Source organism: Lissotriton helveticus, chromosome 5_1 (assembly GCF_964261635.1).
Source record: "Lissotriton helveticus chromosome 5_1, aLisHel1.1, whole genome shotgun sequence".
NCBI lineage: Eukaryota > Metazoa > Chordata > Amphibia > Caudata > Salamandridae > Lissotriton > Lissotriton helveticus.
The window spans coordinates 14,835,993-14,850,448 of NC_136065.1; the positions used below are offsets into that span (position 1 = coordinate 14,835,993).

General features: G+C 35.8%; 1 protein-coding gene across 1 annotated transcript in view; it reads right to left on the bottom strand.

Annotated features, from left to right (window-relative positions):
• Positions 1 to 14,456, bottom strand: part of LOC144752899 (class I histocompatibility antigen, Gogo-OKO alpha chain-like) — a 341,555-nt gene that overhangs the window by 157,210 nt on the left and 169,889 nt on the right. The window contains exon 5 of the mRNA XM_078640725.1: positions 8,984 to 9,094. Coding sequence (XP_078496851.1) covers positions 8,984 to 9,094 — 111 coding nt within the window. The remainder of the gene's footprint in view (positions 1 to 8,983; positions 9,095 to 14,456) is intronic.

The following is a 14,456-nucleotide window of genomic DNA, read 5'->3' on the forward strand; positions in this document are numbered from 1 at the left end:
CCAAAGAAAGACTGACATTTCGTAAAAAGAAGTTGTATATGAAAATAAAACCCGCTTTACCTAAATCTCGTTCCCAGCCCATTACTGACTTCCCGCCACATAGATTCAGACAGTTTTTGTGGGGAACCAGATTTACTGTTCATACTGACCACGAGCCTGTTAGTTGACGTTTTTTCAAGGAAAGGTCTTGATTCAATATCCTCTTGTATCAGGAGATGGGTGGTGAGTTTACAAGAATTTAGGGGCCTATTAGGATGGCGGACGGACCTGCGTCCGTCCGCCACCCCCGAGGTGGAGGGACCGTCCGCAGGAGCAACGGCGGTCCATCCGGTGCAATTAGGATGTGACCGCCACCCTGGCGGTCACATCCTGTATCTTTAACCTTGCGGCGGGTGCTGCTTGAAGCAGCACCTGCCGCAAGGTTAAAAATGCATGTTTAACATTTACATGCACAAAGCGGCAGGCCCCGCGCGGAGCATGTAAATGCTGGGGGGTACCATAGGTATCCCCCGTGTGCACCCCCCACCCCCGACACCCTGGGGGCCTGCAACAGGACCCCAAACACCAAAGACCACATGCTTTTCCACGGCGGAAAAGCCGCCGTGGAAAAGCATATGTTAATGCACATCCTAATTTGGCTGACGGTGTCTTGCAGACACCGCCACCAAATAGCCCTCCACACCCCGCGGATCAGCGGCGGACGGACCTGCCGTCCGCTGCTGGTTCCACCGCAATCCCACCGCCATCCTAATCTGGCGGTGGGTGATGTCTGTGGCGGCGGTGGTGAATCCGCATCCTCCAGGCCGGCGATGGCTTCCGCCGGCCCAGAGGATGCGGATTCACCGCCATCCTAATCGGCCCCTTAGTTTTGATGTTAAGTATGTTCCAGGAGCAAGAAATCACTCTGCAGATTGTTTGTCTAGATTGGTGAATGTCACTGAAACTGAATTGATTGATGTTGATGACTTTGAAGAGGAAGAGGTTGTAAGTGTTTGTGACGTTACTGATGGTGTGCAGTCTAAATATCGAGTTTTTATTTTCAACTGGACATAATATCGACTCCAGAATATCGAGATGGCATTAATGTCGAGGTAAGTAATATCGATGTATTTATTATCGATTTTCATGTATGTTAAAAAATATCGATTGAAAAAATATCGAGTAAGTAATATCGATAGGAAAAAATATCGTTATTTCTAGTAGTTTAAAAATATCGAAAGTCAAAATATCGGTTTTAAGAATATCGAAAGTTGTGTTATCGACAGTCATGATTAAATATATGTTATTTTTTTATTTATTTATATTGAAAATAAATTTATAAAAAATTTATAAATATAAAAATTAATTCAAATAGTATAATAATTTCTAGGAGCGGGTAGTGGGTTTTTAGGGGAATAGGGTGGGAAGTAATTTAATTATAATTAATTAAATATGTACATTTATTAATTGGTAGTAATATTTAATTAATTGTTAATTAAATAATATTTTTTAATTATATAAAATGTATTTGCTAATTAATTTAATTTAATTGATTAATTGCTAATTATGCTAATTTAAATAATTTATGTCATGTAGCGGCTTGTGGGTTTTTAGGGGAATAGGGTGGGAAGTAATTTAATTATAATTAATTAAATATGTAAATTTATTAATTGGTAGTAATATTTAAATAATTGTTAATTAAATAATAGTTTTCAATTATATAAAATTTAATTGGTAATTAATTTAATTTAATTGATTAATTGCTAATTATGCTAATTTATGTCATGTAGCGGGTTGTGGGTTTATAGGGGAATAGGGTGGGAAGTAATTTAATTATAATTAATAAAATATGTAAATGTATGATTTGGTAGTAATATTTAATTAATTGTTAATTAAATAATATTTTTTAATTATATAAAATTTAATTTGTAAAAAATGTAATTTAATTGATTAATTGGTAATTATGTTAATTTAAATAATTTATGTCATGTAGCGGGTTGTGGGTTTATAGGGGAATAGGGTGGGAAGTAATTTAATTATAATTCATTACATATGTAAATGTATTAATTGTTAGTAATATTTAATTAATTGTTAATTAAAAAATATGTGTTGATTATTTAAAATTTCATTGGTAATTAATTTAATTTAATTGATTAATTGGTAATTATGTTAAATTAAATTTTTTATTTCCTGTGGCGGGTTGTGGGTTTATAGGGGAATAGAGTGGGAAGTAATTTAATAATAAAGAAGGAAATAATAATATTTATTAAAGGTATACAACGTTTACCACGCAACTTTTACTACGCACTACCATTACAACGAAACTTTTACAACGCAAATACCATTATAACGCATGTATTTACAACAAATGTTTTTACAACGCAGGTACTTTTACAACGCATACCATTACAACGTAAGTATTTGTAAGTATATAATTATATTTAAAATGTTATAGGTTTGGGTTTTTGGGTAAAGGGGTATTTTTAGGGTTCAGGGTCAGTTTTGGGTTTTTGGGTAAAGGGGTATTTTTAGGGTTCAGGGTCAGTTTTGGGTTTTTGGGTAAAGGGGCATTTTTAGGGTTCAGGGTCAGTTTTCAGTTTTTGGGTAAAGGGGTATTTTTAGGGTTCAGAGTCAGTTTTTAGTTTTTGGGTAAAGGGGTATTTTTAGGGTTCAGGGTCAGTTTTCAGTTTTTGGGTAAAGGGGTATTTTTAGGGTTCAGGGTCAGTTTTCAGTTTTTGGGTAAAGGGGTATTTTTAGGGTTCAGGGTCAGTTTTCAGTTTTTGGGTAAAGGGGTATTTTTAGGGTTCAGGGTCAGTTTTCAGTTTTTGGGTAAAGGGGTATTTTTAGGGTTCAGGGTCAGTTTTCAGTTTTTCGGTAAAGGGGTATTTTTAGGGTTCAGGGTCAGTTTTCAGTTTTTGGGTAATGGGGTATTTTTAGGGTTCAGGGTCAGTTTTCAGTTTTTGGATAAAGGGGTATTTTTAGGGTCAGTTTTCTGTTTTTGGGTAAAGGGGTATTTTTAGGGTTTAGGGTCAGTTTTCAGTTTTTGGGTAATGGGGTATTTTTAGGGTTCAGGGTCAGTTTTCAGTTTTTGGATAAAGGGGTATTTTTAGGGTTCAGGGTCAGTTTTCAGTTTTTGGGTAAAGGGGTATTTTTAGGGTTCTGGTTCAGTTTTCAGTTTTTGGGTAAAGGGGTATTTTTAGGGTTCAGGGTAAGTTTTCAGTTTTTGGGTAAAGGGGTATTTTTAGGGTTCAGGGTCAGTTTGGGGTTTTTGGGTACAGGGGTACAGGGTAAAAATTACGTTTATACTTGGTGGAGTTGGAATAGTAATTTGTATGGGTTCAGTGTCCAGCACCTTCCCTGATGTTATACTTGGTGGAGTGGGAATAGTAATTAGCATGGGTTCAGTGTCCAGCACCTTCCATGAGTTTACAATTGGTGAAGTGGGAATTGTAATTTGTATGGTTTTAATGTGTAGTATGGTTTTGTGAGTTTATAATTGGTGCAGTGTAAATAAGAAAACATTTTTAATACAAATAATTATTATTGGTAGGATACTATAATAAAGTTTTAAAATTACATAGAAAAAATGTGTATTCATTATAATTATTGTTATTGTAGTAGTTAAAAGATAAATACATTTTTAAATGTATTAAAATTTAAAATGCATTTTTAAATAGAATATTTCATATGTAATTAATATTCATATAGAATAATAAAGAAGAAAACATACACAGGGTTAAATGGAATAAATGAAAAACAGTTTATTAACATATAAAAAATAAATTGTAAGTAGAGATGTATTTTTTATTTCTATAGAAAATTGTAAGTAAACAGTTTTTATTATCCAACAAAATATATGAAGTGCATATATATGTTTTTAACAAATAAATGATATTTAAATATTTATATGTTTATTCACATATATTGTAATTTAATTAGTTAAAGAAACAAATTGGTAATATGTACTTTTCATTTAATAACAATTATGTTATTCACATAGACATTGAATATATTGTCATAGATATATATGTATATTTGTTTTATAACAGTAACATTTTTGTTTTTTACAAAGTAATCATATTTTTTTTACAAATTAATATTTTCAATATTTAACATATTTATAATATTAATTTTTACATAGATAAACACACAAATACATTTTTATATACATACATAATGTTTAAACTAATATGAGCTATTTTTATAAACAAATTATTTGGAACAAGGTTATATATTCACATTTGTTTAACATATAGATTATTTTCAACATGTATATATAAATAATAACATTATTTAAAGTAACAGATAACAGTTGAATAATTATTTGAAAGTAATGAATATTTAAGAAATAATTTTCTACAATTTAAATAATTATTTACACTTAATATAATACTCAGTGTATTTTTTTAAAGTGTTGGAATATAGAAATTAAAGAGGTTTTTGCTGTATACAGGGACTACTTTTTAACCGCGTAATGTTATTTAGGCTTATTTGGTGCTTCAACAGATCGCGGTTGGATGCTGCTTCGCGTTAGAGAGGGTAAGTTTGTTTGTATTGTATTTTAGAAGTTAATGAAGTTAGTGTTAGTGTATGTGTGGTGTGTTTAAGTTTATGTACATAGGGTTATTAAGAGAAGATTGTGTTTTCGGTGTTAGGTAGAGTGTACGATATTTCATTTTTACCGCGTTTTAGTTGTAGGTGTGTGACGTGAGCTAATATGTTTAAATGTTACAAAGATAATATGTTTGGTGTATAAATATGTCTTTTTATATATGTATGGGTGTTTTTGTGTGGGTGGGTATGTATTTTATTTTTTCCAGGTTATCGTCGCGTTTTACTGTTTTTGAGGAGGTCCTTCTTTTTCGATCAGAGTTGTGTGACGAGTATTATATACTCTTATTTTTGCACACAAATATTTTGGTTTTCACATTTCCAGGAGCGTTTTTTTTTTTAAATTACTATTTTCGGGTTTTCAATGGTATATTGTGTGTATTACATTGGAGAGGAGTCGCTATGGATTTGCTTGTATTTTTGCATTTTTTTTTGGGCTTCCATGGATTGTATGGGTTTTTGCTATGGTGTCGTATGGATTGCTTGGAATTGGATTACGTTTGAAGGTGCAACAGAAAGGTCAGTATTTACAAAACTTTTTATGGGTGGGGAAACTGTTTTAATTTTTGCTTTAGTTACGTTGTATGTAACATTTTGTAAATACATTATCTAAATACATTTTATATATGTTAATATTATGTATTTGATAATTTAATTGCAAATTGTTACATGTAAAAATTAAGGATTTTCAAAAAAAAATGCTTAATGTAACGTGTATAGTTATGTTATGTTTTAAAGAATAGTTTTTGCAATCATTGATAGATAGACTAGTCCTTTGCTAGTTGGATAGAGGGTAACTTGACTTTGGAGTGTGTTATACATTTTTTTCCTTTCTTTGGTGAGTTTAGGTCCGATCAAAGTTACTGATTGCTCCATTCGGAGCTCCTGGTAACTCTGTTCTTTTTGTAAGGATTGTATTAATTTGTGAAGGGTAGGTGTTCCTCGGCCTTTAGTTGCTTGGAAGGCATTGTGCCATCCTTCAACTGCATTGTTTGTTTTTGCTTCCTTATTTAGTGTGCTAAGGTAGACATTCCACCAAGCTATTTGGTATTTGGGTTGTCTTCTATGGCCTGATCTGTGTAGCCTTCCTACCCATGTGTCTTCGAAGTAGTCAAGCATAGGGCTTAGTCTTTCTTCATTTCTTTTATAGTAGGGGCTGTCTATTAACAAGTCATAGTGCTCAGTTACATCTGTCAGTGGAACATAGGCTAGGGCGATGAGTTTTTTTATTTGATAAGCAAAAGTGCTATCAGTGGCGTATTGGATACTCAAGGTAGATTGTTGTAGATGTCGCCAGATACATTGGTTAAAATGGTAATAGCAACCTTGTATTGCTGTGTGTGGGTATGTTTTAAGGATGCTGTTTATCATTGCTTTTTCAAAGTCATTGATAATTTTTTGTGGAAAATAGTTGTTAGTATGTTGCTTGACTTCAGTTAGTATTTCTTGATAGGTAGCTTGCTGTTTGTTTGGTAGAAGGGCATAAAGGAATGGAATATTAGCATTTTGGAAATGACCATGGATAGTGTATAATTGATAAAAAAGGTTTGGGACATACAGAAAATGTACCGTCCATCATCCAAGTTTGGCATTGGGTAAGTTTAGTCATGTTGTTTGCTGTGGCAAACAGTATAATTCTTTTATCTTTACATTTGTTGTCATAGAGTATAAAATCATCTTTATTGTGAGTTACAGAGAGTTCAGGGGGAATTTGCACTTCTTCAAAAGTTTTTGGTGTGGGAGGAGTAGTGCATGTAGCTCTTTTTTGTCTAGCTATAGTTTTTTTTAGGGATTCGATAGATGGTAATTGGCTAGAAGCATGTTGGGGAAGTACACGTAAATGGTGTGTCAGAATAGCAGTTGTTGGTTGATCAGTACTAGTACTAGCTTCTTTAAGGGAATCTAGCATTTGTCTAATCTCTATTTCTGTTACATTGGGTGGGTGATTATGTTCCTTAGTATAAGTAACAGTAGTTTCCTGAGTTATAGCTCTACCATAACATTTGTTGGCATAATATTTCGTACACTTCCAAAAAACTTTCAAATCTTTTTGTCTGAGTGTAGACATATCCCATGTAACAAAGAAGCATTTTCCCTTTTTGTGAATAAATGAATTTAGCTCCTTCAGTCATGCTTGTATTGTAGTGCTAGGAGGTAATTAAAAGAGAATGTCATTACATTTAAAAAAAAAAAATGTTGTATTCTAATAATACAGTTTAACACATTTCTGATTTACCTGTAAATCTTTTTATGATTTCAAGTAGTTCTTTTCAGGTGTTGATGTTCTTCAAACTGTTATTTTCTGTGTATATATTTTTGTACCTGTGGAAGTTGAGAAAATGTGTACAAATATTTTAGAACTATTTATGATATTTTGGTAGAGGTTTTTAGCTAGTTTCTATTTAGTTACCTATCTATTAAATGTCGAAGTTACATTTAAATTATATACTTACTTATTTATATTTAACTTTTGATGTCCAGGTGTTGTCTAGGTCTTCTGTATTTTCTTTTTGTCTGTAGGATAAATAGTAAAAAAAATATATATATTTTAGGTATTTGGCTTTTAAACATAGGTGTGAGGTTTGAGAGTTACATTTTCGATGGAAAATAATGTAGTAGTACTTACTTTATATAGGTGTAGCTGTCTTTATGTTGAAGTCAAAACGTTTTCTTTCAGAAATCCTGCAGAGTTTCGTCTCCCTTTAGTTAGAAGATTTAGGCTGCATTTTTAGTTTGCTGTAATCTTGTTTATATAGTATTAGTCTAATAGTTTCTGAAGTAGGATTGGTTGTTTAAATTGATAGTCTGTTTTAATTCGTGGATTTGAATTTTTTAACCTGTTATGCTAATTGCTTTCCTTATATGGGTGACGCCAATTAACGTTTATTTAATGTGTAAGGCCTTATTTTGTATAGGTAATGTTATCTTTATATTTTTAAAGTGGAGGAATATATATAATTTGCAGTAAGAAATGTTTAGTTGTTCGAAACATTGTTTATGTATTATAAAATGTATGTTTGTATTTATTTTGTGTTATAAATGTTAGGAAAATATATAGTATGTTTTATAGCTTTTTAGAAACAATTAGTGAATAAATATGAATAGTATGACTAAATTTTAAGATAATACAGTGATTTATTCAAGGATGTAGTAATTTCGATGTTTTAAAAAAACGATAAATTTTTGTATTCGATATTATGTCCGTTTTTCATTTAAAGATGTGATAATCGATGTTTTAGAAATCGATAATGTTGTTAGTCGATATTGTTGTAGTCGGTTTTTTTTAGTCGATAATGTGGTTTCGATATTTTTGTGTTTTGTTGTTTAAGTATAGGCAATCGATAATTTTGTAGTCGATAATTTTTCATCGATATTTTGTACAGTCGATATTCGGTCTGTCGAGGTTATGTCAGTGATCCGTTACTGATGGGACCATATCTGAGAAGTAATGGCTAGAAGAATTACAGCTGGATGAAGAATTGATTCTAGTCATACGAGCAGTGAGTTCTGTCAAACTGAGTGCAGCAGAGTTGGGTACTCACAAAGGGAAGTGGGGTAAAATTCTAGAAGAATTAGCAGTTGACAAAGGATTTTTACAGGGAGGTACAAGATTGGTTCCACCAGTAAAGTTGAGAAAACGAGCTACAGCTTACTCATGAGGGTCACATGGGTATTGTGAAAACCAAAATGAGACTTCGGAGAGAATTTTGGTGGCCCTCGATGGATATTCTTGGGCCCATAAGGGGTGAACGTTCCATTCTTTACATTATAGTTTTGATGTATTTACATTCAAGATGGGTCAAAGTATTGTGTGTGCAGGACATTTCTTTTTCAGCTGTGATCAGATTTCTTGAGGGCGTATTCAAAAGATAGTTTTCCCCGGTACCTCCTAACTGATAATGTAGTACAATTTTGCTCTCATGAGACAGAATCATACTTGTTGAAGTGTGGGATTGAGCATAGGAAATCAGCTTGATATCACCCTGAAACTATTGGTGCTATAGAAAGAGTTATTAGGACTTTAAAAGAAGGTATACAGCTAGCTAGAGTGAATGGTTTGGATTGGAAGAAAGAGCTGTCAAATAGATTGATGGGCTATCGTTTGTCCCCACATGACTCTATTGGCAAGTCTCCTTTTGAATTGTTCATGGGCATGATTACCATTCAAGACCACAGGTGACAGGACTTTAAGGACTACTCCTTCTGGGTCTATAGGTAACTAGATGTTGCCACTTCCACCCCAATAGCTCACAGGATGTAAACAGAGACCACTTCACACCCCACAGGTGACTGAGCCTCAGAAGACCTCACACACACCCCACACATCTCTCCAACACATGAAGTAGGACATGAGGAGACTTCCCTGTAACAGTAACAGACTCAAAATCCTTACCTGATGTTTTTGATCCAAAGTACAGGACTGAAATGATAGCAGCAAGCAGTGCAACACCCACAATGGTTCCCACAATAGCGATGATTGCAGCTTTTGGAAGCGACTTCTCCTCTGTGGGGCAGAGACAAACAGAAGCCGAGTTACAGATCAGAGTCCTTTTCAATAATTAAGGGGACATCACTAGGGCGCTCTCAATAAAATAAAACATGTAAATAAAGGTCCAGAGAGGGTAGGGTAGAGAGACTGATCTAGAAATTGGCTGCAGCCCCAACTCAGGTGTCACATTTTGCCCTTTCAGCTTCTCCTTTCATCGTGCCGTGTCAATGAAGCTGAGCTGCCTGCATGGACCCTATCAACAGTCCTGTGAGGAGAGAGTGAATTCACATCTGTGACTCCTGGGAGTGATATTTAACTACTGTAACCTCCTGAGAGTGAGATGTGCATACTAATACTGCACATTCCAAATCTCCTTCTGGCTGCAGCAATAATGGTATATCATCCTGCTAACATCAGTGAATGACAGAGGTAAACATCAGTGGCATTAAACGTGGAAGAAGTTAATTTAAATTTCTCAAAAATAGGCAAAAACAAACCATTATTCATCAATTTCAAGTGCTGGTCTGTACATTACACCAACTAATCAAGAACAAAACGGAGAAAACCTTTTAGGGTATTTGTACATAGTTAAACTTTCATAAGGAAACTACACAAAGGTACAGATTTTCTACTTGCTAACCTCCTTCATATTGCAGGAGCACATCCAACCAAACGTAAAGCAGAATGAAATGATGCACCTGGTCCTATCAAAGCATATCAATCCCACACTGCTTCTTGTAGCGAAAAAAGGTGCACTGAATACAGTTTCTAAATTCCATCCTTTAATTTTTTTTCTTGGTGTACAAGTGCATATAAAAGACTGTTGAACTGTTTCAGCTTCAACAATCAATCAAGCCAAGCCTTCTTCAGGACAAACAATGTAAGAGGTGCAGAAGGCCTGTCATCTAACATGTATGGGTGGTCTTCACCCAGAACAGCATTGTCCAACAAAGCTTCACAATCACTAAATCTATGCAGATTCTCAGGATATCAATACAAGATACATTAAACAATATTATGTTAATTGATTATTTACTTAAACATTGGTGATCCTGAAATGTGGCAGGGTCGAGCCCTTAAGGGCCTACAATTTAGATCCTTGATATACAATTAGGAATACCAAAAATCCCATTGTTTACAGTAAGGAATATAAGCAAAAGGTTGGTGTTAGACTGGAGTCTCTAGTTGGCAGAGGTGTGCACCCTGTCCAAGTAAGGACCACAACGCTAGTAAGCGTCAGCTAGATACATATTTTAAATTAACCAGTGCTCACCCTCTGGTAGTATGGCACAGGCACAAAGCAGACAGGGTTAACTTAAAAGGCAATGTGAAAAGTATTTGTGTAACACACAGTAACACAATGAAAACATCATACAAAGACTCCACACCAAGTTAGAACAGACTGTTTTGCATTAGGTACACCATGCACTGCACATATTATTACAATTTTCTCACAAACAGTGTTTGATTACTTTGTTCAACATGCTTGTCTGTATAGTCCTTACAGCTTTATTATGTGAGTGTGCTAAATGCGAATATCAAGCATAGTTTCATTATTCCAAAGAGAACCTTTGTTTTTTTATAACAGTTTCTAAAAGTGGCATTTCTAAAATAGTAATGTTAAATTCAGCCTTATCAGTAAGGAGGATTTATCATTACCAATTCAAAGATATGAAACATTACAGAGGTACTCCTTTCTGATCAGGAATTACCAATTAAAAGTGTATTAAGGAATTCCCAATTATAACCTATGAGAGAAGTAGGACTCTCATTGGTGAAAAGCAAACGTAGGTGTTTTTCAGTATAAAGACATTCAAAAATTAAAAGTACATGTTCTAATTTTTACTTGCCCAGCACCCTGCCCTATGGCCACTCAAGGTCTTCCTTAGGGGTGACTTCTGTGTAATAAAAGGGGAGTTTAAGGCTTGGCAAGGGGTTTTAAATACCAGTTTGAAGTGACAGTGACCTGCGCACACACAGGCCCTGCAGTGGCAGAGGCCTGAGCCAGGTTTGGAAGGCTACTTGTGTGGGTGGCACAAGCAGTGCTTTAGGTACACTAGTAGCATTTAATGTACAGGCCCTGGGTATATGGGGAGAGGAGTTGGCCTAACGGCTAGGGCGCTCGACCTTGGACCTGGGGATCTGGGTTCAAGTCTCGGTAACGACGCCAAAACCTCCTGTGATTCTAGGCAAATCACTTAATCTCCCCGTGCCTAAAAAAAAAATTACAAAAAAAAAAAATGAAAGTGTGTCCTCATGTAACGTAACTGGAAAATATGTAAAGCGCTCTGATACCTGATTCGGTTCGGGTCTAGTTCGCGCTATATAAAACTCTGCAAAAAAAATAAAAAAAATAAATATGGTATATCACTTTACAAGGCAATTCAGAGTAAATTAAATATGATAATTGTGTATACACCAATGTCACCATGGTATAGGGGAGAAGTACATGCACTTTAGCACTGGTCAGCAGTGGTAAAGTGCTCAGAGTCCCAAGGTGAACACAATGATACAGCAAAAAGAGGAGGACTGCCCTAAGGATGACAGGTCTAACAGTTGGGTGTAAGCAGCTCCACAGGATTGCTTGTATCCACTAGTATGTAGCCAGTCCACATAGTAGTCCAAGACTCACCACGTAAGTTAGTTGTTTCATTTTAGGTTAGCTGTTTACATCAGGAAACTAGCAAAACAATATGTAATTATCATATTAATTTTTTACGTGACAGAATGATAGCAAAATTGTAATTAGTGACATAGTATCACACAATGCAAGTATGCACACTAATCTTGATTTATCAATGACCTCAGCGTTATCTAACTGGTATTTGTCAAATTGTGCAATGACCATGATAAATACTGTTGCTGATATGGTTGATCTGTTTGATTAGAAATGTGAGAAAAAATATTTAAAAATTAAATTAGAATAAAGAACTCTACAAGAGTCTATTGTCTAGAACAGGGAATGCTAAAATGCCACAAATTAGAATAGGTAATAGTTAAATGGACTTTATCTTAGAACAAGGAATATATAACGGGCCATCATCTTCTAGAATCTCAAGTTGGTAAAAGATCAATCACCTGATTAAATATACTAGGCTGAAGTTGCTTCAACCAGTGACCAGGCTGCTGTCTGAATCCTCTTCACACCACAATCTGCATGTTACAATTCGTGCCCTGTGATCTTGTGCCCACCACTAGAGGGCAGAATTTTGGGATTCTTCAATGTTCTAATAAGCTTCTGGACCTTCCCCTGCATGCATAAACTGATCTCTAGCCATTTGGACACTATTTAGAAATTGCCACCTATTCCCTATTCAAACCGGGTTTTGTAGAGGCCAGTCTGCTCATGCTTGAAACTCCATTACCTATAATTCCCGCTATGTCTCCAACCCTGCAGGCCAAGGAAGGGTAGTTGAATTCAGCACACCCGTGGCTGGCTGCTGCTAGCCTGCTCATACATGATGCATGTGATTACTGTGAGCTCTTTTAAGCTCTGGTTCTCTTTAGTCCAGGATTGGTCATTGTACCTGTGTTCCTATGAAACCAACCATTGCTTTCTGGCAGTCTTCAGTGCTACCTTGATTCCTGAGCTGTAACTAATTCCTTGTTCCTGAACTAGCATTGCCTGCAGTGTTACAATGATTCCTGAACCAGCCCCATTCTAGTGCACACTTGTAGCTTCTCTCTTTCTGTGTTTACCTTTTCCTATCTACCCATTAACTTTGTTCCAGTTCCTAGTTTGACATCTTACTATTCCTGCTGCCTTGCTTCTATTACCTTGTATGTTTGTTACTTGCTCCTTGTCTATTGTGGTTTGTGTATTTAGTTCTACACTCTTGCTGTTGCTGCTTTGTGTGCTCCGAGGCTCAGATGACAACCTAGGTGGTGTTTTTTTGTTCACTGTGAGTATTATCTTTGAGTTACTTTACTAACATCACCATATGTGTCAGTTCCATAGACTCTGCCTTGGCATGTACAGTGGTGCACTCCCTGGCCCACCACCTAGCACTTTTGCTGAGGTGACCTCCTGGAGCTCGGGTCACTCTGCAGGGGCATATGCTACGCCACTGTGCATGTATATCAAATATATGAGTACTCACAGTCAGTATCTGTAACAGCAATTGTGGGTAAGGAACGCACGGAACTTCAGTCCCACCGTGTCGAGCTCCTGGGTGCTTTACTTATTTATTTTATGGAGTTTTATATAGCGCAAGCTTGACCCGAATCAGGTATCAGAGCGCTTTACATAGCATTAATTGCATTACATTTTTGTGAGGCTCGGGGAGATTAAGTGATCTGCCCAGAATCACAGGATGTTCAGCTTCATTGCTGAGACTCAAACCCAGTTCTCCAGATTCGAGGTCGTCCGCCCTAGCTGTTAGGCCAACTCCTCTCCCCTTCACCCCACATTACCTTCATTGTTATTGTTGATTATAGATATATATATATTCACTGAAAAACACACAGGTTTAAGGGACGTTATAGTTAGAACTTGGCATTTAAAAAACCTTTGAAAATCACTGAAAGAAAACATAGGTTTCAGGGCCGTTATAGTTAGAAATTAGCATTTAAAAAACCTTAGAAATTCACTGAAACAAACACAGGTTTCAGGGACGTTAGATAGTTGGACATTTCACTCATATAAAACCAGAGAAATTCTGCCTTTACAGTTAGTTCAGCTAACTATAACTCACTCCCCCACAATGCACTGCTGATGACGTCACATATTATGTCATTCATGACATGGTCAGTGACATCACAGATGACATCACTGATTACATCGCAAATGACATCACTGATGACATCATCCAGTGACTGTGTGTTTCTGTAAAGTTTAAATATGTTTTTTATATATATATATAGGCCAAGGTGTATTGAAGAATGAGTGGGTGTATAAGTGTCTGAACGGATGATTTAGTAGTATGTGCGTGACTGACTGTATAAGTGAGTGATTAAATGAGTCTTACTAAATGCAAGGGTTAATGACTCATACAGACATTCAAACAGTTTAGTTTGTCAGTTGGTGTGTAAGCGGTTGCATGGGTTGGTGAGTAGCTAAATGAGGGTCTATCTGGGTTATTGATTGGTTGTCTGAGTATCTGTAAGGGTGCCTGAGTGTCTGTGTGATGTGACTCTGTGCATAGATTTGTGAGTGGGTGATTCACTGGGTGTATGGGTTCCAGTGTGCATCTGTGAAGGGCTGTATGGGTGGGTGAGTGTGTGTATGGGTGTGTTGGTGAGTGAATGGATGCCTCAGTGGTATATGTGTGAGTACCTGCATATGTGAAAGGCAGTATATGTGAGTGTTGGATTATATACATGACTATATATGAGTGAGTGATTGTAAGAGTGGCTGTATGGATGAGTGAGTACTTGT